This window comes from Anthonomus grandis, chromosome 14 (assembly GCF_022605725.1).
Source record: "Anthonomus grandis grandis chromosome 14, icAntGran1.3, whole genome shotgun sequence".
NCBI classification, from domain to species: domain Eukaryota; kingdom Metazoa; phylum Arthropoda; class Insecta; order Coleoptera; family Curculionidae; genus Anthonomus; species Anthonomus grandis.
The window spans coordinates 804,254-828,377 of NC_065559.1; the positions used below are offsets into that span (position 1 = coordinate 804,254).

Consider the following 24,124-nt stretch of genomic DNA (forward strand, 5'->3'; position numbering starts at 1 on the left):
GCTCATAATTGTTTAAAACAATGTAATTGACGTGTAATTCTATTATTTGCATTAATAAATTGATTCGGTCCACCTGGTTTAGAGCATCCACACTTTATTTGATTGAATTGAATTGTCGAAACAGTGGGCTGCCAAGGCAGTTATGCGTATAGGTCTCCTAATGGACCCGTCATGCCCCACCGGAGGTTACCAGACCCCCAACGTACTTAAAGAAACCGATAGGCTCTCTGGTCTGAAGGACCTAGTCACCATTTTTTGACCGGTCTCGACAGCACGTAGTTCGCCAAGGACGTAGAGCCTGTACGCAGTCCTCATTGCCTCGAATTGCACAACGAGGTCCAGAGGCGGAAGGCTCAGCAGAGCCTCAAGCGCTCTAGTTGGCGCTGTCCGCATGCAACCCGTTATGCTGAGACATGCAAGACGTTGGACTCTGTCCAGTTGAGCACGAATTTTCGCTTTCTCCGTACATGGCCACCAAACGATAGCCCCGTATGTGAGAAGAGGTCTCACAATGCGCGAGTAGATCCAGTGGAGGATCTTAGGAGACAGACCCCAGGTATCGCCGAAAGCCCGCCTGCAGGCCCATAGTAGAGATGTGTCGACCCAGCTTTTTTTGAATAGCAGTTGCTTTTGCTACTGCTACACAAAAATAGCAGTTGATTAAAGCTGCTATTTAAATAGCAGTTGCTACAGTGTTACTTTATAAGTAGCGAGTAGCGTTGAAGACAATGACAAATAACTTTATAAAGAATATAAAAAATAAGAATATAAAACCCAGATATTTTAAAATATCTGGGTTTTAATATACATTCATGCACCTTAATTGCTAGTTATTTGCAAGGTAGAAGTCAAAGGGTAAAATTGAATAGTAAATTGTCCAATGCAAAACAGCTTTTATTTGGTGTTCCACAGGGATCCATTTTGGGACCTCTTCTGTTTACATTGTATACTTCACAGATGGCCAAATACATTACATTTGCACTTCTTCATTTTTACGCAGATGATACACAAATGTATAAATCCTGTAAGTTACACCAATTGCTACAAACCATAAATCAATTAAATGAAGATTTAAGTACGCTTTTATCAATCTCACAGAAACATTGTTTAGAGCTCAATCCTTCTAAATCTCAAGTCTTACTTTTTGGTAGAAACAGGGCACAAAATTCGCAATTACCTAATATTAAATTAACGTTAAATGACGAAAGTCTTATTGTCACCGATTTTGCTAAGAATTTGGGCCTAATTTTAGATAGCAGTTTAAGGTTCACTCAACACATTAATATGTGTATAAAGAAAGCCTTTATCAATTTAAAACTTATATTTAAGCAAAGACACTTATTAACAACTGCAATGAAAAGGGTGCTCTGTGACTCTTTAGTGCTTTCTTATTTTAATTTTGCAGATGTAGTATATGGACCATGTTTGCTAGAAAGAGATAAATACCGTATCCAACTAATACAGAATCATTGCGTAAGGTTAATTGGGGGTCTGCGGGGCAGGGAACAGGGAGTATCGGCTAAATTAAGAGAGTTGAACTGGCTTAGAATGGATGAGAGGCGTATTTATCACTCAATAGTTTTAGTTTATAAAATAATAGCAAGGAAATGTCCAGAATATTTATACAAAAAAATTAAGTTTCGCACTGAAATACATAACTTAGATCTTCGCGACAAAGGCTCTATAACCATACCACGTCACTCCACGTCTATCTTTGAGAGATCTTTTATTTATAATATAGCGAAGCTTTACAACAGGATTCCAAATAATTTGAAACATTTGCCGGAAGTGTCTTTTAAAAGAAAAATTAGGTCTTACATTAAATATTTGATGTAGTATATTATGATGTTTTATAGTGGCTAATCTGATTGCAATAATGTTTAGGGTGTAGTACTTATTGATATGAAATACTAAACTCACGAATTTACATATAACTTGCTTTTTTTTATATAAATTATAGTACCTATGTAAATTGTTATGTAGTTAGTTTTAGCTTAAGGTATAGGGTTCAGTAGAGTAGCTATAAGCTAGACTGCGCCGTAATAGACCTTAGCAATAAGTTTATATCTTTGTATTATATGGGAAAATAAAAGTCATTATTATTATTATTATTATTATATTTGCTTTTTTTTTAATTTATTACCTAAACTTTGAATTTTCATTTTGAAAATTTTTGTCATTCGGTTTCCATCTGTTGCAAGTAGGCGCTTGATAGTGCTTTGTGCTTCTCCTCGAAGAAGGTGCTGGAGCTTCTGTGCATTTGATAATTTGTCATTTCGATGAATTATCCTGGTAAAAAGATCGTCAAACGTGGGCCATTCATCGTACAGTCCGTTGAATGTTGGAATGTTCATTGTTGGGATGGGTGTGTTGTTTGATAGGTTTTTGTCTAGCTTCTCTATAATATCATCGTATGACCTTTTAATTAGACGGTGGGCAGATAAATATTCCTTGCTTGTAATGCCTTTGCAGAGGATCTCATTGTGAAGGGCCCCCATTGATTCTTGGTGTCTTCTTTCAGAAATTCATAGCGAAAAACTACTGGGTGTAGAACTCAATACTGGTTTATTCACAAAAATTAACAACTATTTATATCAATCTTAAGATAACAATTCGAGGTAATTATACAAATCAAGGTGAGCATCGTAATCATAATTTTAACTATTTACTAATTACGACCTTGCGTACTTATAGCAAACGTGAGCTTAAAATCCATTGCAAACGCCTTGACCGGCTAACATAAACAATCTTATATAATTATGTATGAATACTTAAAGCTACCAAAAAATGTCGTTTAGACAGTGTGTAAGTGAGAGAAAACTACAAACTATTTTTTTAACTTTACTAAAGACATACTCAGTTCAACGCAAAATAAATAATATAGAGTCAAAAAATGTACTCTAGCTAAACTAATTTGTTTTAACAAAATGTGATGTCCAAGATTCCTTTGTCTACATTTAACTACATAAATAATTACCTCCTAATTTTTCCAATTATCACTAGACTTGAGGGCACCTTCGATCAAAAAATAATCAGAACTTTGCGCTTCGACCTTATCCCTATACTGTATTAAACACTGTCGATCTTTCCTCGTTATATAATATTGGATGATGTAATTGTGACACTGTAGTTTTGTTGCCAACATAAATGCTTTCTCGCTATCTGAGAGACACTTCAGTAAATTTTCTAAAAGGGTTTTAGGGGGCTTGTGTCTATTAAGGCCGATTAGAAAGAGTTCCGCTGAAAGTTCACTATTGATTGTTTGCTTGTTAGTAAATCTGCTATTTTTTATGAAAATATCAACTATTTTGGCCCAAAGTTTCAGTGATGCCAATACATTCAATAAAACCCAATCAAAAGTGTCATTGTCGATTTTATAAGTTTTTTGGAACAATCGTAAATTGCTTAGTCCCTCGTTATTGGACATCTCTTTATTACAGAGGTCTGCGAAAGTTGTGATTACTGAGCCGCTAAGTTTATTCTTCAATTGGAATTCGGTTAATTCAATAAGTTCGGAACATTCCTGCTTGTTTTGGGGCTCGTTGATTTTTGCCGAGGAACATAAACGTTCAATTTTATCTAAAAGTGCAGTTTTGTTGCCGCTACCTTTTTCTAACCATTGACATATCAGTTTCATAAACTGGTTATTTCCGGTGAAAGAGTGCAAGTTTATTAACTCGTCTATATCGTTTTTGCTGAATAAATAATTCGCATAATGGTCAATGGCAGATTTGTTTTTGGAGAGCAACAAGTAGAACAGATTCGGTTTCAAGGAACCCTTTAAATAAAGGATAACACTTAAAATAACGTTACCATCACACGACTCAATTGCCTTCTCTAAAAGACATCTTTTGTCACTAAACTTTACGTAGTTATGAAAGTTCGGGTTGATTCCCAAGAGCATTTTTTTAATAGTTTCTTCGGGCGAGTCAACCACTCTGGGCATAGTAGATTTCACATCATCTAAAATCAGGTTTAAACATGCCTTGGAAATAATAGCATGTATAGGTAATTCAGAAGAAACACCATTTAATGTACTGAAAGCCGAGTTATTCAAGTCTTCAGCGGGTAAGATCTCGTCTTCCTCAAAGTTAAAACCCGAGTGGCTGCTCGTGTTCCAGAAGTCATCGTCCATTTTCTTCAAGCAGTTTATACCTAAAAAAATAGTTTTTTTATATATTAAATGAGAATATAAGTGAAGCAATATCACAAATTATTTACTTCAGAACTATGTCTTACCCCTCGATTGTTTATTGATAATATTTGTAGTCAGATAAATAATTCTATGGTAGGGATATGTACAAGTTAAGCTCTTAAGATTGATTATGGTCTATATTATTATTTTAGCATTAATTTAAATAATAGTTGCAAGGTAAACGAAAATATAAACAAAAAAATCAACCCTAACCCTATTTTTTAGCGAAAGTAAAATTGTCAAATTTGACAGGTAATAATAACCAGGGTTGTCTAAAAATTCTAAAAATTCTATGGTAGTATATGTACAAGTCAAGGTCTTAAGACTGATTATGGTCTATATTATTATTTTAGCATTAATTTAAATAATAGTTGCAAGGTAAATGAAAATATAAGCAAAAAATTCAACCCTAACCCTATTTTTTAGCGAAGGTAAAATTGTCAAATTTGACAGGTAATAATAACCAGGGTTGTCAGATTTTCTTAAAAATCCTCAAATTTGCTGTTAATTATTTATTAATTCAAGAATATCTAAAAGGTTTTTCCTAACTCCGGCAACGCTGCATAAATTGTTGGATACTTGGCTGTCAAATAAAAGTGCGATTATTTGCATTGTTGCTAATTATAAAAAAAAATAATTACGATCCTTACGCGTGCCTTTGCTGAAGAAATGAGTAGAACTTAAATCGTTTACAAAATATAGATAATTTATTAAACATCGGAACCAGTGTTGCTAAGCTAAGAAACAAAAAATCCCTAGAAACTTGTTAACAGAGTTGCCCAAAACATCCCCAAATAGAGTCAGTCGCTCGTGTTTTTATTTATGAAAAAAAAAGTATTTTATTCGCATAAAATGGCAATATGTAAGGATTTTTTTTTAAAGCAATTTTTTAGGGAAATTAAAATTGTTGATCTGGCAACACCGCAGTGCCCTTTTTATTTGTCAAAGTTGTCACGAGTATAGACAGCATAACGCACCCCAAACATATGGGGGTTTAATGTGCTGTGCACAAGTCTCCCCTAACCTTACTTTTTGCAGTAAGTTTATTTGGATAATTCAAAAAGAAATTTGTATATGAAACCCAGTTCTTTTACTGCTATAATCCATTAAACCATGAGTGCATTTAAGCGTCTAACCCCTTATGTACGAAAGTTAGGCATTCAAAACCAGTTTAGACATTGCAGTGGGAGCACTCTTGAACCTGAATATTTGGAAGTAAGCTAGCTGCTTGACTAATAAATAAGTGTAAATCTAATTAAACACCTTTTTAAGGCAATGAAATCGAAAGTGCCACTCTATGACACCCTAAACATCCAATTAAGGGGGTACGACTACCCCATTTTGGAAAACTATCAAAAATACTTGCATCGCATCATAAAAGACATGGATATTAACGTGGAAGAGTGTTGGGGCAGCCCCGCTCAGGACCTACAGATATCCACCTACAAACCTTTAAGCGAAATCATAAATTCCCAGTATAAATTACACTTATATGACCGTACCGTACAAATTACCGACGTATCAACCATACAAGTAAGAGGCATATAATTACAATGCGGTTACCTTAATTATTGCTTCATTGTAGATACCAATTTTGTTTAGAGTAATTGAAGCGACCACACCTTTAGGCGTGACGGTTCATGTAGTGCCCCATGCCGACCATTATGAAGAGGATCGGTACGTGCCGGACCATGAACTCGAGAAGTTAAAAGAGGAATTAGAAGAGATGGGAGGACCTTCCAAGAAAAAGTAAAGGGTGGAGAGCAGTGGGCTTTAATTGTAAATAACTTATTTAGGTTAAAAAAATAAAAATTTCCTTTCTAGTTTGACTGAAGCAGTCGGCACTTTTAGACATTTTTGATTTCTTTCCTGTGATTGAATCAAATGTGAAGTTATTAATTGATCCAACTGCCTGGAATAAGGCATTTTCTTCCATTTAAGGCATTTGAAGTGACTTACTAGGTAAGTCAATTAAAGTAAAAATTAAAGGTTGATTTCCTCAAGGGATTTAAGAGTGAAACCCCCCATAAAAATGACCAATTTTATCCGAGTCTTTGTTGCTTTACAATAGTCCTCTGTATTATATAGCTTTATAAAGACTGACTAGGTTTTAAACAGCTGCTTATTAAGAATTAATGTTATCTTTGAATACTTACCTTAGAGCCTTAGGGTGTCCAAATAAAAAAACATGATTTAAGCCTTCTTTCATATCCACTTTATTTATTCATGTTTCGAGTTTTTTTACAATATTCATAATCTTAAAAAGAGGAACCCAAAATAATGTACAGAGTGTCCAAACAACACCTTTTAAAGCCTTATTTATGTTTATTATGTAATAGGGGGTTAAATTGTAACGCCCTGTATGTAGAGTTACAATCATATTTAATATAAATAAATATTAATGTATAAACAACATTTTTTGAGCTAAAAATTAAATATACTTACGCCTAAAATAAACCCCACTTTGGTCCAAAAATCAAGCAAACAAATACAAAAAGTTTAAAAAAAGAACCACACAGCCATAAAGATAATAATTAATACTAAAAACAGTTGGAATAAGTAATTATATAATTTACACTTTTTGGTATATACTAACACATAAATAAATAAACCTCAATTTCTATTACAAGTTAACCTAAGATTCTTGATTACTTAAAATGTCGAAGCATGGTTTGCATACCGGTACTGCCTTATGTGTGGTATGGCCGGGTAGTACCGCTAGTTTTGTGATACATCTTACGCAAAATACGTCGCCGCATTTACGACAATGGTTCTGAAAAACAAAATCACAATGTGCACAGAGTTTGCTCTATAAAATTCTAGAGGAATTAGTAAAATATCTTGAAAGTTATAATGTGGAACGAATAGTTGGATTATGCTGGGTAAAACTGGTTGTACTGTGAAAAGTATTAGTTTCACAAAATTGTGCTTCATATATCTTTACCTTGATAAAAAAAGGGCCAACATCCAAAATTCCCATATTTGAGTTATAGGCATATGGATATTGGCCCTTTTGTATTATTTTATTTAGGAGATTGGCCTTAAGATTTTAATGCGTACCTAGTTTTTATAACCTCAAATTTTTAGTGTAATTTATTATACTATTAGTAAACTGTGTTCTGTGTTTGAATAACGTTAAATTATCAAAATGAGCAAAAGGACCCTGGCAATTTTGCAGAGATGTAAATTATATTTTTTTATTTTTCAATTTATTCAAACTTAATACATTTGTTTTTTTATACAATTTACTTTAAACTGCACAATGGATTATAAATCTGTATGTGCAGTAGTTAATACTTACATTTTTAAGAAATACTTAAGTAAATGAACAATAATAATAATGAGGTTATATAATGTTAATTTATGGAAGGAGACTAAGCTAATTTAGTTGAAAAAGAAATCTAGTGAGAAGGAATTAACAAGTTAATCTAGCCAAAATTATTAATAGCTATCTCACTATCAATAAGCCATTTTTTAAATCTATGTTTAATTTGACGATAGTTTCCTGTTCTTAGTGAAAGAGGCAAGAAATTGTACAGTTTGGGACCAAGAAAATAGATATGTCTCTGTATGGCTGCTATTTACTAAAGATATATTAACATTTTGCCGAGATGAATTTCTAGTATTTAATTGATTTTATAACAATTTGTTTTTAACATAAATCTAAGTGCTGCCACTATGTAGAGTTGTTTTAATGTCAATAATTTGCATTCATCAAATAGCAATTCAGATGGGTATCCTCTGTTTTTAAAATACATTATTTTAATTATATACTTTTCTGCTACATTTAAAGCTGACATAAAAGTTTTCCGAGCATCTCCCCAGACAATAATACCATAGTTTAGAATTGATTCAATTAAAGATAAATACATAGTTTTAAGAATTTTAATTGGTAGGATGTTACGTAGCTCATAAAACTTATAATCAACTTCCTTATTTTAGCAGTTACAAATTCTATGTGTGATTTCCAAGTTAAATTTTCGTCCATGAATACACCTAGATACTTAATATTACATTTTCTTTTGACGGTAGATTGACATTTGCAGTGCAAAGATTGTATATCGCAAAGATTTTCATGTACCTTGAGCTGTTGAACTTTAGGAAGGGTTGCCTGAGTCATTAAGTGATAACAAACTAAAATCGAACCATCTCTTTATGTATGTTATTGCTAATTCTGCTTTCCTAATAGCTGATTGCCATTTACTATAATGACACTGTCATCCGCAAAACAGAGAACTCTTCCCTCATTCAACACAGAAAAAATCTCATTCATATAGTTGCTAAACAAGACTGGCCCCAGCACTGTACCCTGTGGCACACCAACTCCCACTTTTACAGGATCACTTTTATCCTCTGTTAATTTTACTTTCTGAGTTCTGTTACTCAAGTATGAACTGAATAGATTATTTGCTACTCCTCTTATCCCCATATCATATAAGCTGTTTAATAAAATGTGATGTGCCACAGTGTCAAAGGCTTTGGCCAAGTCCAGGAATATTGCCACTACTTTCTCTTTGCTATCTAAAGATTTTACAATTTGTTCTGTCACTTGCACAATGCATTTTCTGTATTAACATTTTCTTTAAAAGCAAACTGACTTTCGGACAATAATTTATGTTTATTCAAGAATATCATTAATTTATGTTTAAGGCATTTTTCTATTATTTTACTAACAGTACTTATTATTGCAATTGGTTTATAATTATTCATTAACCTTCTATATCACCCTGCTTATAAAGAGGAATAATTTCAGCCTTTTAAGAACAGTTGGATATACTCCCGAACTAAAAATGATGTTAATAATGTGTTTCAGAGGTTTAAGTAAAAAAATATGATTATCTTTTATTACTTCTGATGTAATGCCATCTTCTCCACAAGAGACACCATTCTTAAGATTTTTTATTTGCTCTACAATTTCATGCTCTTCAATTGGAGATAGAAAAAACGATTCATTGTTATTTACTTTTTGTTGAAACCCTAGTTCACAGGATGGAGGATTAATTTTTTCTGCTAACTTTTTACCAACATTGCTGAAGTATATATTAAATTCATTTGCCATCAAATTCTTTTCAGTAATTTCAATGCCATCATCGTTACAAATTGCTTTTATATCAGATTTAATAATGAAATCATTTGTGGCTTCTTTTATTATTTTCCAGATTTTTTTTGAGTCTTTTGCATTTTTGTTTTGTAATAATTATACTTAGATTTTTTAATTAATTTGCATAAACTATTCCTGTACTGTCGTTAGGTATTTAATGCTTCAGCGTTATTTCGATTTAATGTACATATTTTTTTTTAGTTTGTCTCTTCTACGAATAGATGTTAAGAGTCCACCTGTGATCCATGGTTTCAATCTTAATTGTTTGTTATTTATCTCATGACCAGTCGAACACATCTCCACATACTGCTGCAACAGATTCATGAATTTTTCTGTACAAGAGTTAGAATTGTTATTTTCAAGAACAGAGTCCCAAGTTTCAAGAGATAGTTTTTGTTTCAAAGTAGTAAAGTTGACTCTCCGAAACACTGGCCTATTCCGATGAGTTTCCGATTCACTAATTGCATCATGTTTGATATTCAATAAAATGGGGTAGTGATCAGTGAAATCTTGTTTGAATATAACAGAATTTAGATTATTATATACAGCACTATTACATTTTACGAAGCAATAATCAATACAGGTAGCACTTTGATGTTGTATGCGGGTTGGTTTATTGATTGTGCTCAAAAATCCATAAGAGTTTAACATTGTTATGTAATTATTTACTACTGGGGAGGAAGTGTCAAGTAGATTAATATTAATATCCCCATTAAAACATATATTTGTTTACTATCGGAAAAGCCAGTATTCAAAATGTCCCCTAAATTACTTATAAAATCATTCACATCTGTTGCAGGTGACCTATAGATTCCCAGAGTATTAACAAAAATATTGTTTTTACACAAAGACAGGTAAGCACATTTAACATTATTTGATTGTTTAATTTGGTAAGTCTGGAAAAGCTGCTGCTTGACATATATTATACAACCATCAAACTTATTAAGGGTACTTTCATTCCAGAACATAGAATAGCCAGGAATATTAAAATCGCTACTGTTATAAATGATATGGGTTTCGGTCATAACTATTATGTCATAGGTTTTACCGGTGGATTCTAAAAATACTAACAAATTGTCAAAATTTTTATACGCACTTCTTATATTAACATGAATTATGCTAAGGTCTTCATTATCATCAAATATGGCTAATTCATCTAAGGTATCACAAGTAATCACGTCATGAGTTTTATACTCATCACAAATATTGTTTTGATCAGTGAATTTTAAGGCTTAATTCTTTGGCATTTCTATATTATATATCCCTTTTAATTTTATTTTACAACGAAAGCACGTCCTTTTCACAGACTACCTTTATTGGTCTTTCAACATCACTTTTTTTAACAAAGATGTGCCCACTGGTGCAATACACCGCCTTGAAATGTCAAGATTGTTTCAGTTCCCTGGCCTTTTTAAATAGTGGGCGAATTTTAAGTAAGAGATCATCATTGAAGTGATTGATCATCATTGATCATCATTGGGTCAGGTTATTTCTATTTATAAACACTTTTACTTTCATGTCGCTCTCTACTATAACTTGATTAGCGATATTTAAACAAGTATTAGTCAAATTTAAGGTGTAAAAACATATTTTTAAATTATCAACTATTTTTACATTCCACAACTCTGAAATATTAATTTTTTTAAGGAAAATTTGTAATAAGATCTGATTGTTCAAATTCAAGATTGTCGAGTTCAAGACGATGTTCATGTTCCTTATTTCTTTCTTCTGGACTCTTTCGAGGGAGAGGAACCTTTTTTGAAAGATATCCAGGTAAATTTGGAAAAATTTGAGGAACTGCTGAAGGAACTAATCGAGTTTTAGTAGGTTTTTTGTTGTTGTGCCATTTGGCAAAAGATAAATATCCTCCCGAATGATGTCAGTGGGGGCAAAATGCTTAGCACAATCAACAGAATGCTTAGTAGGAGTCCAGTTGTCTCTAGGAATTGCTTTCAGCCATTTACCTTTAATTTGCTCATCTTTAGGAAAACCAACTTCGATTGGGAGCTGAATCTAATGCAGCTGAATCTAATTGCCTGCATCTAATGAAGTTTTGTAATTGGATTTGCATCCAGGGACACAGCATGGACTTGGCATGTTAAAAATGTATAAATTAAATGACTTAAACTACTTACTTACCACATATTGTTTACAAGTAGGGAGACAAATACCTACACCAATTTTCCATATTGCTCCCTATGTATATTAAGCTATAAAGCAATATATTATTATCCACAGACTAACCAAATAAATGAACTACGACAAGTTCAAAATACAAGTCACAAAACTATTTTAAGCAATAAAGCCAAAAAACACACAATAATAACAAACCCACTTTTAAAACGTCATTTAGCTAGCCGGCCGGTCAATTTTGTTCGACTTTTAAGTTCGATAATTTAAATAACTACGCAAAATCCACATTAAACAATATAACTAGAACTTAGAGTAGGTTTTTAATATTGAGTCTTGACGTTAGTAATTTAAATTTAAGCACAAAAATCCGGAATTTTAAGAGAGAAACGAGGGAAACACCCACGGAAACCGCTGCGATTACCTACAAATATATGGGGTTTCCAAGATGGCGGCGTCGATCGACTCGCTATGTTGCCGATGTGATGATGTTCGTGGCTAGAGATAAAGAAGGTTGTGCTAAATAATGAGAGAAAAAATGTAAAAATATATTCCGCGCGAAATGGAGTTATTTTTGAAATTAATGATGTGTCAACAACCTCAATTACTCGGACAATTATTATTCTCATTATGTTTCTCACTCTTCTAGGCAGTTGAAACTAGTTAGAAAGAGACAAAAATAGCATTAATTGCCTTTGAATTTCCATTAAGACTCTCACTCTTCCAGGGAATTAAAATTAATTAAAAAGAGACAACAATGTCCTCAACTGCCTGCAAGATTATCATCATTTTTGTCACTTTGCTAAGCGGTTGAAATTAGTTAGAAAGAAACAAAAAAAAGAGTTTAACCTGGAAGACAGTATGTTGTTAATTCTGGAGCCTTCATCATATATATTATTATTATCGTTAAATATATATTTATTCAACGATTTTTTAGTAAGTTTTTGGATATTTATCAATCGTATATGGTCAAGGTATATTTATTAAACTGTAGAATATACGCATATCATATACGATTCTGGCTACAAAGGGGAGAAAAATTTAGCATTTCAAAAAATGTACATATTTAGTCTTTAAACTCGATTGCTACACTTCAAATATTTGAAGAAATATCTTCTGAAAAGTCACTGTTTTTGGTCCATATTATCCAATCTAATAACGCTGTGTTTATATTAAATATTTATATATAAAATTATATGAAATTTAAATAAAAAGTTTTAATAAATGAAATATTGCATAAATATTTTTTGCAGAAACATTGTTTTTTATCAAAACAACCCTTACCCCCCCCACCCACCCCAAACATTTTCCCAGTAAGAAATTCTTTTGAAAAATCGCCGTTTTTCGTCTATAATATCCAATCTAATAGCACTGTTTTTGTATTAAATATTTAAATAAACAAACTGCGTTATTAGATTGGATATTAACGACGAAACCAGTTGTTATTGTATTATTTTGGAGAATGATTTTTCAAAACAATTTCTCACTGGTAAGTTGGGTGGGTGGGGGTAAGGGTAGGGTTACTAAAAAACGTTTTTTTTTTTGCAGAAAACAATTGCCTCAGAAAAAAAATGCTTTTTAAGAAAATTATAGGTGATAAAAAAATCTATAATTTTTGTATCTATACTTTTCACACATAACCTTAAGGTTTTCGAGTAAAACGTGCAAAACCCCCATTTAATTTCACAAAAGTAAGACGTATCGCTATGAAAATTGCAGTACTTGTGCCATTTTTTCTAGTTCTAGACAACTTATCTAGGTTCAAAATACAGTTTTTTAAATTAAAACTATAGGTATATTTATCCATCCATCCACTGACTATAGGTATATTTATCCACTGTATATAATCAAGGTACTTCGTATCTTTTATAGATTTTGAGATCTCCTCCATGTTGAGGGTCTAATTTGAAACACCTTGCATATAAAATAATAAATAGTAGATAAATTTCAACTAAAGGGCAAAGATTGTGGTAACTGGAGGAATTGCTTGGTATTATTAGTACCGCTTATTAAATAGTATTTTAGTTCCTTTACTAATCAATCAATTATTTATTTTTCTTTAGTAGTATGATAAATTTTAGGTGCCAGGAGAAATATTTCAATTGACCATAGAATTTCAACCTTCCTTCAAAATGTAAACGACATTTAAGGGTAACTAAAACACTTAGTTTTACTGGCCTATTTCCGGTAATAAATGATCAATTTTTTTAATAAAACATTGAATAAATAAATAAACTCTTACCTTCTTGCTAAGATGGTCAAAAGCGGTCGAGCAACTGCACTCGTTAATATTCCTGACCGGTTTCCAATCCACCGCAACCGAATGAAACTCCTTGGAAAGTTCGTCCAGTTTACTGGATTCTTGATTGTCGTTACCGTTCAAATAATTATCACCTATAAAAAACCTGCTAAATAAAGCAAAGACCAAGAAAAGCCCTAAACGTCGGATTTTCCTTACATTTTAATGGATGATCGTGTTCGGCATTTTCCAGTTCCTTCGCCGCCTTTTGGTACGCCAATTTATTGTCCAAATGGACGTTGTTGCACATTTCCTTGTTACTTTTCGCCATTTTCCTCTGCATTGATTTGGAGATTAGGTTTTTCACCGAACCAATTTTCTAAAAAATAATCCCTGCATAAATTTGGAAGGAAATATTGTTGGTCATATGAAAATTGGCCTCTAGACTGTCCATATATGACTGATTATAGCCTATAGAAAACGCCAAAGGTAACTCTACTTTAAATTTAATTTTGGAGGTTACTGTATAAGAAGTAAACTTTGATTGGTGTCAAAAAAAACCTTTGTTTTACCTTAGTCAAGTATTTAACGTGATCGTCCAATGAAAAGGAGTGATCTGCCGTGGACAACAATAAGTCATCGGTTGACTCCCTTGGGTGCACACCGCTTTCGAATCTATAGTACATTCCTCGCCAAAATCTATGAAAAAAAATAGTTGCATTTTCCTACATCAACATTATTAAATAAGTAACACTCTTTAGTGTTGATCAAATTGAGAAACTATTTATGTGGGATTAGGTTAAAAGTTACAACGTTTTGTTTGTATACTGTTGTGAATAATGACATAGCATTGCAGTCTCAGAGGACGCCTGAGCCCAGATCTGTAGAAGATCCATCTCATCATCTGAATTTTTTAGGTCAACCAAATTCGGGAAAGGCCAAGAAAAAGATTTAAGTCACAAACGGAGTGAAGATTGTTAATCTAAACGCAAGAAGCATTCGACTTAAATATGCTGACTTGGAACTGTTCTTACACTTAAATGCCTATCCTGAGATTGTCTGCATCACAGAAACTTGGTTGTCGGATACAGAGATCACATGTTTTAAACTTAATCACTATGAGGTCGCGTCGTAATACTGTAGGGCCTCGTGTGGTGGTGGTGGTGGTGTGGCAATATTTGTCAGATCTGATTTCAATACTTATAAACATGTAGAGAATAAAGACTTTTCACTGTCTCGTAACTTTGAATGTGCTACTGCTCTTCTCCAAGCTGTAAATAGTGTTAAGATTTTAGTTTTTTGTATATATCGTCCTCCTAGCTCTGATTTTAAAACTTTTAGTGAATACTTTGAGAAATTGTTAAAGCTTTTATATAAACCTAATATTTTAATGTGTTTTTGTGGTGATTTTAACTATGATTTTATTTCCAGATGTAAAGAAGCAGTACATATTGTGGACGCATTTAGCTCATATGGTCTTAAACTAGTTTTTTCTAGAACTCAGAGATCATCCGGTACCTTGATTGATCATATATTCACTTACGCTGCACTGTTTTTAACTGAAACCTTTGAAGTGGCGTGTTCTGATCATTGTGCTCAGATACTGAGTTTTGACTTGGGAAACCCAATCAGTCCCGATTTAAGCAAATTTTCTATGAGTTCTAGATCCTTTTCTGATGAAAACATACGCTATTTTAACAACTTGTTGTCCTCTGGATTTTGAAAGTAAGTTTTCTTACTTCTTTGACACATTTTCCAGTTTATTTAATATGAGCTTTCCTTATGTAAACAAACCGAAGCCATATCACAGAAAGTCTCATCAGTGGATAACGCCATTGATAATTAATGAGAGCAAGCAATTGGGGCTACTTCATACTCAACTAAAGTCACTAAAGACCGTTCATGACCATGAGTTTCTGACATCCTATAAAAGGAGATTGAAGGTACATAGAGAAAATATCGGAAATGCTAATAAAGTTGCTTACTTCTAACAATATAACTCGAGCCTCATGGGAAATTATTAACTCAATCACGAACTTTTCAAATCGCGGAACAAAGTGTGTTCCTAATTTGGTTACTGATAATGGAAAGAAAGTTACTGGCAACCTCAATATTGCTAATACATTTAATAATTTTTTTGTACAGTCAGTGCGAAATATCACAGATAATTTTCAGGCAACCATGGGAATGAATGTGCCTTATCCCAATCTCTTTTTCTATTCCCTCTCACTGAAGGAGAAACACTTGAGATTATAAAATCTTCCTCCAGGAAAAAGTCGTCCGGTGTAGACGAGGTACCTTGTTACTTATTGCTAGCATGTGCTGAGCATATTATCTCTCCACTTACCTATCTTCTAAATTTATCATTTCAGTTTGGCTATTTTCCTAAAGAGCTAAAATCAGCTGTTGTCATACCTCTTCATAAAAAGGGGGAGACAGCCGAAGTGAGTAACTATAGGCCTATTGCTCTCCTCTCTGTATTCTCAAAGATCTTTGAAAAATCTTTTAAAAGAAGACTTATTGCATTTTTAGATTCATTTGCTATACTGTCATGTCATCAGTTTGGATTCAGGTCTGGACTCTCTACATTAGATGCTATACTTAATATCTCTTTATACAAATATATTGAATAATTTTTAATTGAAATGAAAATCGGTTGGTAAAACCTTTTTTGATCTTACTAAAGCATTTGATACCATTAATCATGCGTTACTATTAAATAAGATCTTTCATTATGGTATAAGAGGTCCGGCTTATAAATGGCTTGAATCATATTTGACAGATAGAACCCAAGCTGTTAGATTGAGAGTTAGTGGTCAGGTGACCATATCAGATTGGGCAACTGTCGTCACTGGGGTTCCACAGGGTAGTGTTCTTGGGCCCATTTTATTTTTATGCCTCTCCTGGTTAATGACAGCCACATAACACTTTTTGCCGACGATACATCAGTAGTTGTCTCAAGTACTGACTATCAGTCTATCCACTCAAAAGCCACCAAGTGTATAGCTGATATTGCGGGGTGGTGCCAGAGAAATGGTCTTTGTTTGAATAGTTTGGAAACCAATTTCATTGTTTTCATTCCGATTCGAGCTATTCAGGACCGGAGCTTACTCCTTAGAGAGCAGTCATCCAGTAGCCTCATACAACAACACTCCACCAAGTTCTTGGGAATTGTAATTGACAGACATCTATCGTGGGATCCTCAGGTGGAATCTGTGTGCAATAGATTGTCCCGCAGGAATTATGCCATCTTGCAACTTCGAGACTATGTGGATGCATTTACACTTAAAAGCTTTTATTATGCCTCAGTGCATTCCACTCTATCCTATGCTTTATTAGCTTGGGGTAATTCCTCCAGTAATGGGAGAGTGCTTGGTCCGTCCACATTTAGTTTGTGAACGTCCAAAAAGTTTAATTTTTTTCTTTTTATATTTCTTTGTTTTTCTCTCCAAATTAAAACTACCATTTCATTTAATTTAATTTTCTCCTTTTATTATAACCAATTTAATGAATATTTTTATATTAAGTCTTAACAACCACAAATCTGCGCGTGTACGATAGCCTTTAAATTTCTAAATTACTTTGGTTTGTGCTGAACGGAGACCAGAGAGAATACGACCTCCTTGTTAGCACTTTATCATCGCGCATTGTTTCTACTGTCGTGATATATACGTTTATTTCCGCAACTGTTGTCTTAATCTTACCGCATCACAGATCGTGATTTACTTATCAAACCCGCAACCACTCTTAGTGATTCAACCTGAATTGGAAGACCCAATAAGTCAAGAGCAGGCCTGCTGAAGCTGGATACAGACACCTTAAGATAAGGATCTTTAAAGACTGGTTTTTCGACCTTTCCCCATTTACTTTTAATTACAGAAATACAGTCCACTTTAAATCTCTCACTGAATTGTCTAAATCCACCTTGTGCTTAACTAAAAAGATAAGTAACAACTTTACAAAAGAGAAACAAAAGAAATAGTTCAAATAAATAAATCAAAAGCGCATTGTACGTACGATGTTTAGACTTTCCTTCAGAGAGACTTGCCGTGGTACTTTTAAAAACGAAAAAATCCTAACTATAATTAACATCTATATCTTGGAGTGCGCATGTCAAGTACATAAAAATCTTTCAAACTACATGAGATCTTGATTTTTATGAAACTCGAAATGCAGATAAATTTTACATCTCTTTAACCCGGTTGTCGCAGGTACAGGATGGTCCGGAAATTACATCTCTCAAAATTTTTAATCATCTCCCATGTAGAATAAAGAGAGCTAAGACTTTTCCAACTTTTAAGAGGGCTCTTAGGACCATGTTAGCTGACTGTCCTTTTTATTCGTTGACAGAGTTCTTTAACTGTAGATTTATTGACTAAATTAAGTTAAATTTGTTTCCTTTCATATCTTTGTAATTTTATACTATTTTTATTAGCATTGTAGTTTTTTATTGACAATTCCTATACATTGTTATGATGTCGATGGAAATAAATGATTTAATTTGATTTGTATTACACAATACTCTCCCCAAAAAGCATATTGGTTGGACCATGGAATTTTTTCCAAAAAACTTTATAGAGTTTGTAATTTCCGCAATTTGTGACTTTCAATGGGTTCAGATCATCTATTGCCTTAAGTGGTACTATTGCCTCTAGTTTTCAAAACTCATTTTTGGTTATCTTGATAATGTATTTGTAAGTAATTTTTAGGTTTTGATACCTATAGTTTCTTCTAATGAATGTGATTCAAACTGTTAATGGAGTTATCCCGTGTATTAAATAAATAAATTAATTAAAAGTTGTATTCGACTTAAAATTGCGTTTGATTTTTGACTAAATTCATTTCATTGGATCGTTCTACTTGAGAAGATGATAGAGTCAGTGGTATCAGATACGATCAAAGACTTTGTTGCATCTAAACACATACTGCCTACAATTCAGTACAGTTTCGGGGCAAAATAAACACTCAGTAAAGTTATTATTGACATCTCATTAATCATATTATATTGTTGGCTAAGCTGCATCATTTTGGGTTCAGCTTCTATTTATATTCTGGTACTGTGGAGTGTTACAAATAGAGAACTGGCAGCTATTTCGAATTGGTCATGGTATATGGCTTGAAAAATGTTCACTTGATGGTGTGCTCATTTTTCAGGAAATTCAAATACTAGATACTGTTGAGGGAAATTGTATGAGAATATAACGAAAAAAGATGCTAATATTGGCCTCCTAGAAAAACTTGCTTAAAAAATTAATTAAAAAATTCACGCATACCTTAAGACACTCTATATAATAAAACTAACTTACCGTATATTCTGCGGTATCAATTGCGGACTCAAGACAGTAGGCGTCTCGTTTGCGTCGTATAAGGGATTTATATACTCATCTAAATGGTTCGCCATGTAACCCCATAAGGAGTAAGTCTTTTCAGCGAGTCTAAAAATCAACACCCATTAAAGCCAACTCACCGTGTATATGCTGTACGAACGTCAATTTAAATTGAAATAAGTAATTACACACCAATTTTAATAATAGTAAAACCAGTGCCAAGGCAGGCCAGAATATATTGCCGTCAAGCTATTAAACATAAACCATAGCAAGTACTTAAGAGTAATATTAAAAAAAATATTAGAAAAGTGCTTTTATAATATAACTTTGACAAGTGTTATGTATGTAACACAAAGAAACTAGATTTATTTATATTTATAAAAACCGTAATCGACAAAAGAGTCTCTCTCACTCATCTCACCTTAAATCGACCCGATCCTTCTCGCAATTCCCTATGAAAGTGCCGTATTGACACGAGTAGATGTGATCGTGTATTGTAATGAGGAACGTCTCGTTAAACTGAAACGAGCAGGGAAATTGTTGCATCAATTGCCAGGTGGCGTCCAACAGTTGACTGAAAACCGGGGAAATTTCCTTGCTGTCCGTTTGAATGTGTCCACAACGATCGGAGAATTTATGTCCGAAGGCCAACCAGTCTTTTTCTATTAAAGCCTTAAAAACAATTCATCAATTATCACGATACAGTAGGTTTATAATATGCATTGTATATATCTGTTAGGCAGTGTAACAATAAATAAATAAATTTGTGTGTAACTACCTGAAATCCCGAAATAGTCCTGTAATAAGGATCCAATAGCAGGGTGGCTATGGAGCAAACTTGAGCGGTACGATCCCAACCGTCTGAACAATGTACGACGACACTGATGCCCTCCTCTAAAGCTTCCGCTATGAACAGAGAAGTGTCCAGGACCGATTTTATGTGTCTGACCCAACCGCTCGATTCCAATCCGCTTAAAAAGCTGCTCATCGTGGGGTTCTTTTGTTCACAAGCTAATGAATAATAATTAAATAAAAGTGGCATCTTACTGGTTAAAATATGCAGTAATTAGTATTACACCTATACAGAGTGATTTAGGTGAACTAGAAAAAAGTAATTTTCAGGCAGTTAACTTCATTATTTATGGTGTTTTCCAGGCACTATAAGACTTCAACTGCCTGGAATAACTTAATTGCTTTTTTTGTCCCTATTAGGCAGGTAAGAACGATACAGGCCCCAAACAGGCAGTTTTTGCACTTATTTAACCCAATTGTTGACAAATGATGGTACATTTTTATTTTTTTTATTTTTTTTTATTTTACGGGATCAACCCTAATACAACAGTAAATTAAATACAAAATCAATTGAACCTAACCATCCTTAACAGTAAAATACCGAAAATAGTTTTATAACTTAAATCAATATAACAGAATTCTAAAAATACTAAAAACATACCCTACTAAAGTATAATATTCAGTATTGCACTAAAAAAAAAATTAAACAATTTCTCTTATTTGACTCTTAAATCTAGATAAGGAAATGCCCAAAATTTCAACCTCCCTAGTATTGACAATTCTTAGAGTTCTTTCAATAGGAGCATGTAATGCATAATTGGCGCTATGAAATAGTAATGAAAAGACACGATACTGCCTTAAATTCCTAGATGGAATATTAAATTGTATTGTCATCAGAAGTTCTGGACAAATTATCTGACCATTCAATAATTTATACAAAAAAATTAAATCTGCATATATCCGTCTTTGTCTCAATGTCTTCATATCAAGCATTTCTAAAACAATATCATAAACATGATCATCCGGAATTCTTATTCGAAGTTTATAGAGACAAAACCTAATAAATTTGTTCTGAACTCTTTCCAAGGACAAGCAATTATTCATGTAAAAGGGCGACCATATCACTGAGCCATATTCCAGCAATGACATGTATAACCTCTTACAGGTCTCTATAGAAAATTCTTTACAGTTCCTTAGTACAAAACCCAGATTCTTAGAGGATTTGAGAACAATATTGTTTATGTGTGCATTAAAGTTTAAATGAACATCAAACGAGATACCAAGATCTTTAACTATGCTGCAATATTGAAGTGTACTTCCTTGAATGTTATATGAAGTGACAACCTTTTTAGTTCGCTTGAGAAAACTTATATAATTGCATTTGCTTACATTCAAAAACAAATTATTGTTAACACACCACTCATTCAATCTATCCAAATCACTTTGCAACAAAATCTGATCAAGTACTGATAAAATCTCTCTAAAAAACTTCAAATCATCAGCAAATAAAAGGAAGTCACTGTTCTCAAAACAGGCACCAATATCATTCACAAAAATATTAAAGAGCAAAGGTGAATAGTGCCCACCTTGTGGAACACCTGAAGTGACATTAATATAGCTTGATCTTGCATTACCTATTCGTGCCTGCTGGGTCCTCCCTGACCGGGAATTTACAAACCAATTCACCATAAGATTAGAAAATCCAAAAATATCCATTTTTTTTGCCAAAATACTATGGTCAACTCTGTCGAACGCCTTGGAGAAGTCGGTGTAGATTACATCCATCTGACATCCCCTCTCCAAGGCACTCAACAGATTCTGCTGAAACACTCACAAATTAGTAACAGTAGACTTTCCGGAAATAAATCCATGTTGTTCGCTAAGTAACAACTCTTTACAATAAAAATATAATTGATCATAGATAAGACTGTCCAGGAGCTTCGGAATGGCTGATTGTATACAAACACTTCTGTTATTCTCGATTTTGCTATTGTCGCCAGATTTAAAAATTGGCATTACAAAACTATGTTTTTTCAAATTTGTTCACATTTGTCAAAAATAGTTCCTAATTCCAATTGCCTCAAAAGAATATTGAAAAAAATTACTTCCAGGCAATTGAATTAATTACTTAATCCTTCCAGGCAGTTACATGAACCCATTCAGGTCAATTTTTTATTATTTTTTCAATTCAAGTGCCTGAAATTAACGACTCTTGATAAAAAAACTCCCGAGGAGCAGTTATAGGAAACTTTATGGGTTAATAAATTAACAATATTATTGATCACATTAAGAAAGTTCAAAAGTGGTTTCCGAGATACCTTTAGTTTATAATAATACATACCCATTTACGGTCTCATATAGATGCATGTCAGATAATTTTGTTAAATCAAAGAAAACAACCAGAGGGAGTTAAGAAATAGTCCCTACTTGCAGTGGAGTCACAGGTTAAGGTAAAATGAAAATCCTGCAGTCTCCCTACACTTATTTATTAAACATTCAGTTAATTTAAAATTCCCGACAGACAAAAAGACACAGAATCCCCTGATGATGGACACCACTGTGTCCGAAACATATCGGAAATTTTAAATTAACTGAATGTTTAATAAATAAGTGGAGGGAGACTGCAGGATTTTCATTTTACCACTACCAGAGGTGTTGATTATTTACCAAATCCTCAATAATATAAAATACAAAGCCTGTGATTTAGTTAAGCATAATTGCTCCTAAAGCAAATCTAAGTGTCTTAAATTTTGATTTATTTAGTATAGATCCAGGTAACATACTCCCAATAAACAGAATCATATTGAATTTTATTGAGATCCTCGGCAAATCAACATTAAATTTTATTAAATATGTTTTTTACCCCATTACTCATAACTACCCTAGTTGGTGTTTTGTAATGAGTACAATAAATAATTAAATAAAATTTACTTACTTTCGACCACTTTAAGCAGACTGTTCCTCATAACGTGAATGTTCTCGACCCCCAAAAAATGAAACTTTATATTCTCATAAAACGCCTCGTTTTCGTAACCTTTTCCCGCGGCTCTGTTCGCCATAGCGTTAATCTTCGGTCTGGTGTCGACGACATACATAAAAGTGGCATTAGGGTTCGTTTTCAACACATTATTAAGCATCTTTTCGTCCTCGAGGCATCTGGCACTGAACCCGGATAAGGGCTGACTACACCTACTAATACTGGCTTTGTTTTTATGCAAATATGATAATACTGGCAGCCTCCCTTTCGAGCGGAAACCCGAGCTGCCCCTTAAGGTGGTGTTTGTTGCCGAGGCTGGTACGAAGAGGTACCTCGGGTAAGTATCACACAGCTATAACAATATTTCAATATCACTAAAAGAGTTTTTTAATTAATAAGGCAATATATTGGTACCTCATAGTCTTCGTTCAGTTTAGTCAAAGCCCATTGATCATTAGGCACGCCCATCCTCTGATATTCTGACTGTAAATCGAAGAAATTCCATCCAGCTTTTTTGGGCATGTCATCAGTAGTATAGGAGAAACAGTAGAGTTTCTCTATGTCAGATGGCAAGGACAATTGCAGCAGGGACATGTAAATGTCATGGCAATGTTTCTCTTTCGGGATAACAAATGTGACCGAAAGAAATGTTTTTGTTCTTATTAGAAGTGGAGATCCTGTGGTAGTAAGTGGGAGCTTTTCTAGACTTGCGATATGCATGTGTGCCACCTAAAATTGAAACTTAGGCACTGACTTTGAGTAGTAAGAGTCACAATGCTTTACCCAAGTTTCCTTTTTAGCTTCCGGATCGACAAATATTAAATGAGTTACTGTTAAGTATAGGGTCCCTTGTGAGGATGATTTTGAGTACCTATCCAACATTCGAACATTTTCAACCTGGAATAATGATAGTGTACATAAATATTGGTATAGAAAAGGGTCATATTTACTTTGGATGTTTTTATTGAATCCATATCCTGAATAATAAGATTAGACAATATGTAACACTTATGCTTTCTTTTCGCCCTTAAATCTACTAAATGTTGAGTGATATATTTGAGTGTAGGTGTTAAAAACACTAATTTTTAGGGAAATATACAAATGTTTTATTAATAAATAAGTTTGTGATTCTGTGATAAAATAAAAAACATTTTTAACAGTGGCGGGGGGAGGAAGGAACTTGACAGATTCTTTGACATTTGACATAACGCAATTCTTAAAGACAGCATAGAAAAATCGCGTTGTTGCCAGAATATTTACGGTAATGTGTTAGCATTTATAGTCAGTTACTAATATAAAAATGAAAGTAAATTTGCTTTAAAAAGACCAAAATGTCTAAAAAAGTTTTACTGACTTCATAATT

The 24,124-nt window shown here is 33.3% G+C and overlaps 3 protein-coding genes across 4 annotated transcripts; 1 reads left to right on the forward strand and 2 right to left on the reverse strand.

The window, feature by feature from the left end:
* Positions 1-2,548: 2,548 nt before the first annotated feature.
* LOC126744424 (spermatogenesis-defective protein 39 homolog) lies at positions 2,549-4,557 on the reverse strand. Of its 2 annotated transcripts, none has more exons than XM_050451833.1 (2): positions 4,222-4,557; positions 2,549-4,155 (listed from the first exon to the last, which is right to left on the reverse strand). In XM_050451833.1, exon 2 carries the CDS (start codon positions 4,133-4,135, stop codon positions 2,981-2,983), a length of 1,155 nt encoding a protein of 384 aa, XP_050307790.1. In that variant the 5' UTR covers positions 4,136-4,155; positions 4,222-4,557; the 3' UTR covers positions 2,549-2,980. The 2 variants fall into 2 exon arrangements, with proteins under 2 accessions (XP_050307790.1, XP_050307789.1); XM_050451832.1 differs by having other exon boundaries at positions 4,240-4,556.
* Positions 4,558-5,162: 605 nt separating this feature from the next.
* LOC126744405 (39S ribosomal protein L48, mitochondrial) lies at positions 5,163-6,024 on the forward strand. Its single transcript, XM_050451789.1, has 3 exons — positions 5,163-5,410; positions 5,468-5,728; positions 5,781-6,024. The coding sequence occupies exons 1-3, from the start codon at positions 5,309-5,311 to the stop codon at positions 5,946-5,948; spliced, it is 531 nt and encodes a 176-aa protein (XP_050307746.1). The 5' UTR covers positions 5,163-5,308; the 3' UTR covers positions 5,949-6,024.
* A 363-nt stretch (positions 6,025-6,387) lies between these two features.
* LOC126744402 (myotubularin-related protein 6) lies at positions 6,388-23,946 on the reverse strand. Its single transcript, XM_050451787.1, has 11 exons — positions 23,712-23,946; positions 23,545-23,658; positions 23,176-23,490; positions 22,720-23,113; positions 19,771-20,003; positions 19,414-19,664; positions 18,972-19,100; positions 14,238-14,364; positions 13,885-14,044; positions 13,669-13,820; positions 6,388-6,968 (listed from the first exon to the last, which is right to left on the reverse strand). The coding sequence occupies exons 1-11, from the start codon at positions 23,733-23,735 to the stop codon at positions 6,831-6,833; spliced, it is 2,037 nt and encodes a 678-aa protein (XP_050307744.1). The 5' UTR covers positions 23,736-23,946; the 3' UTR covers positions 6,388-6,830.
* Between the last annotated feature and the right edge of the window lie 178 nt (positions 23,947-24,124).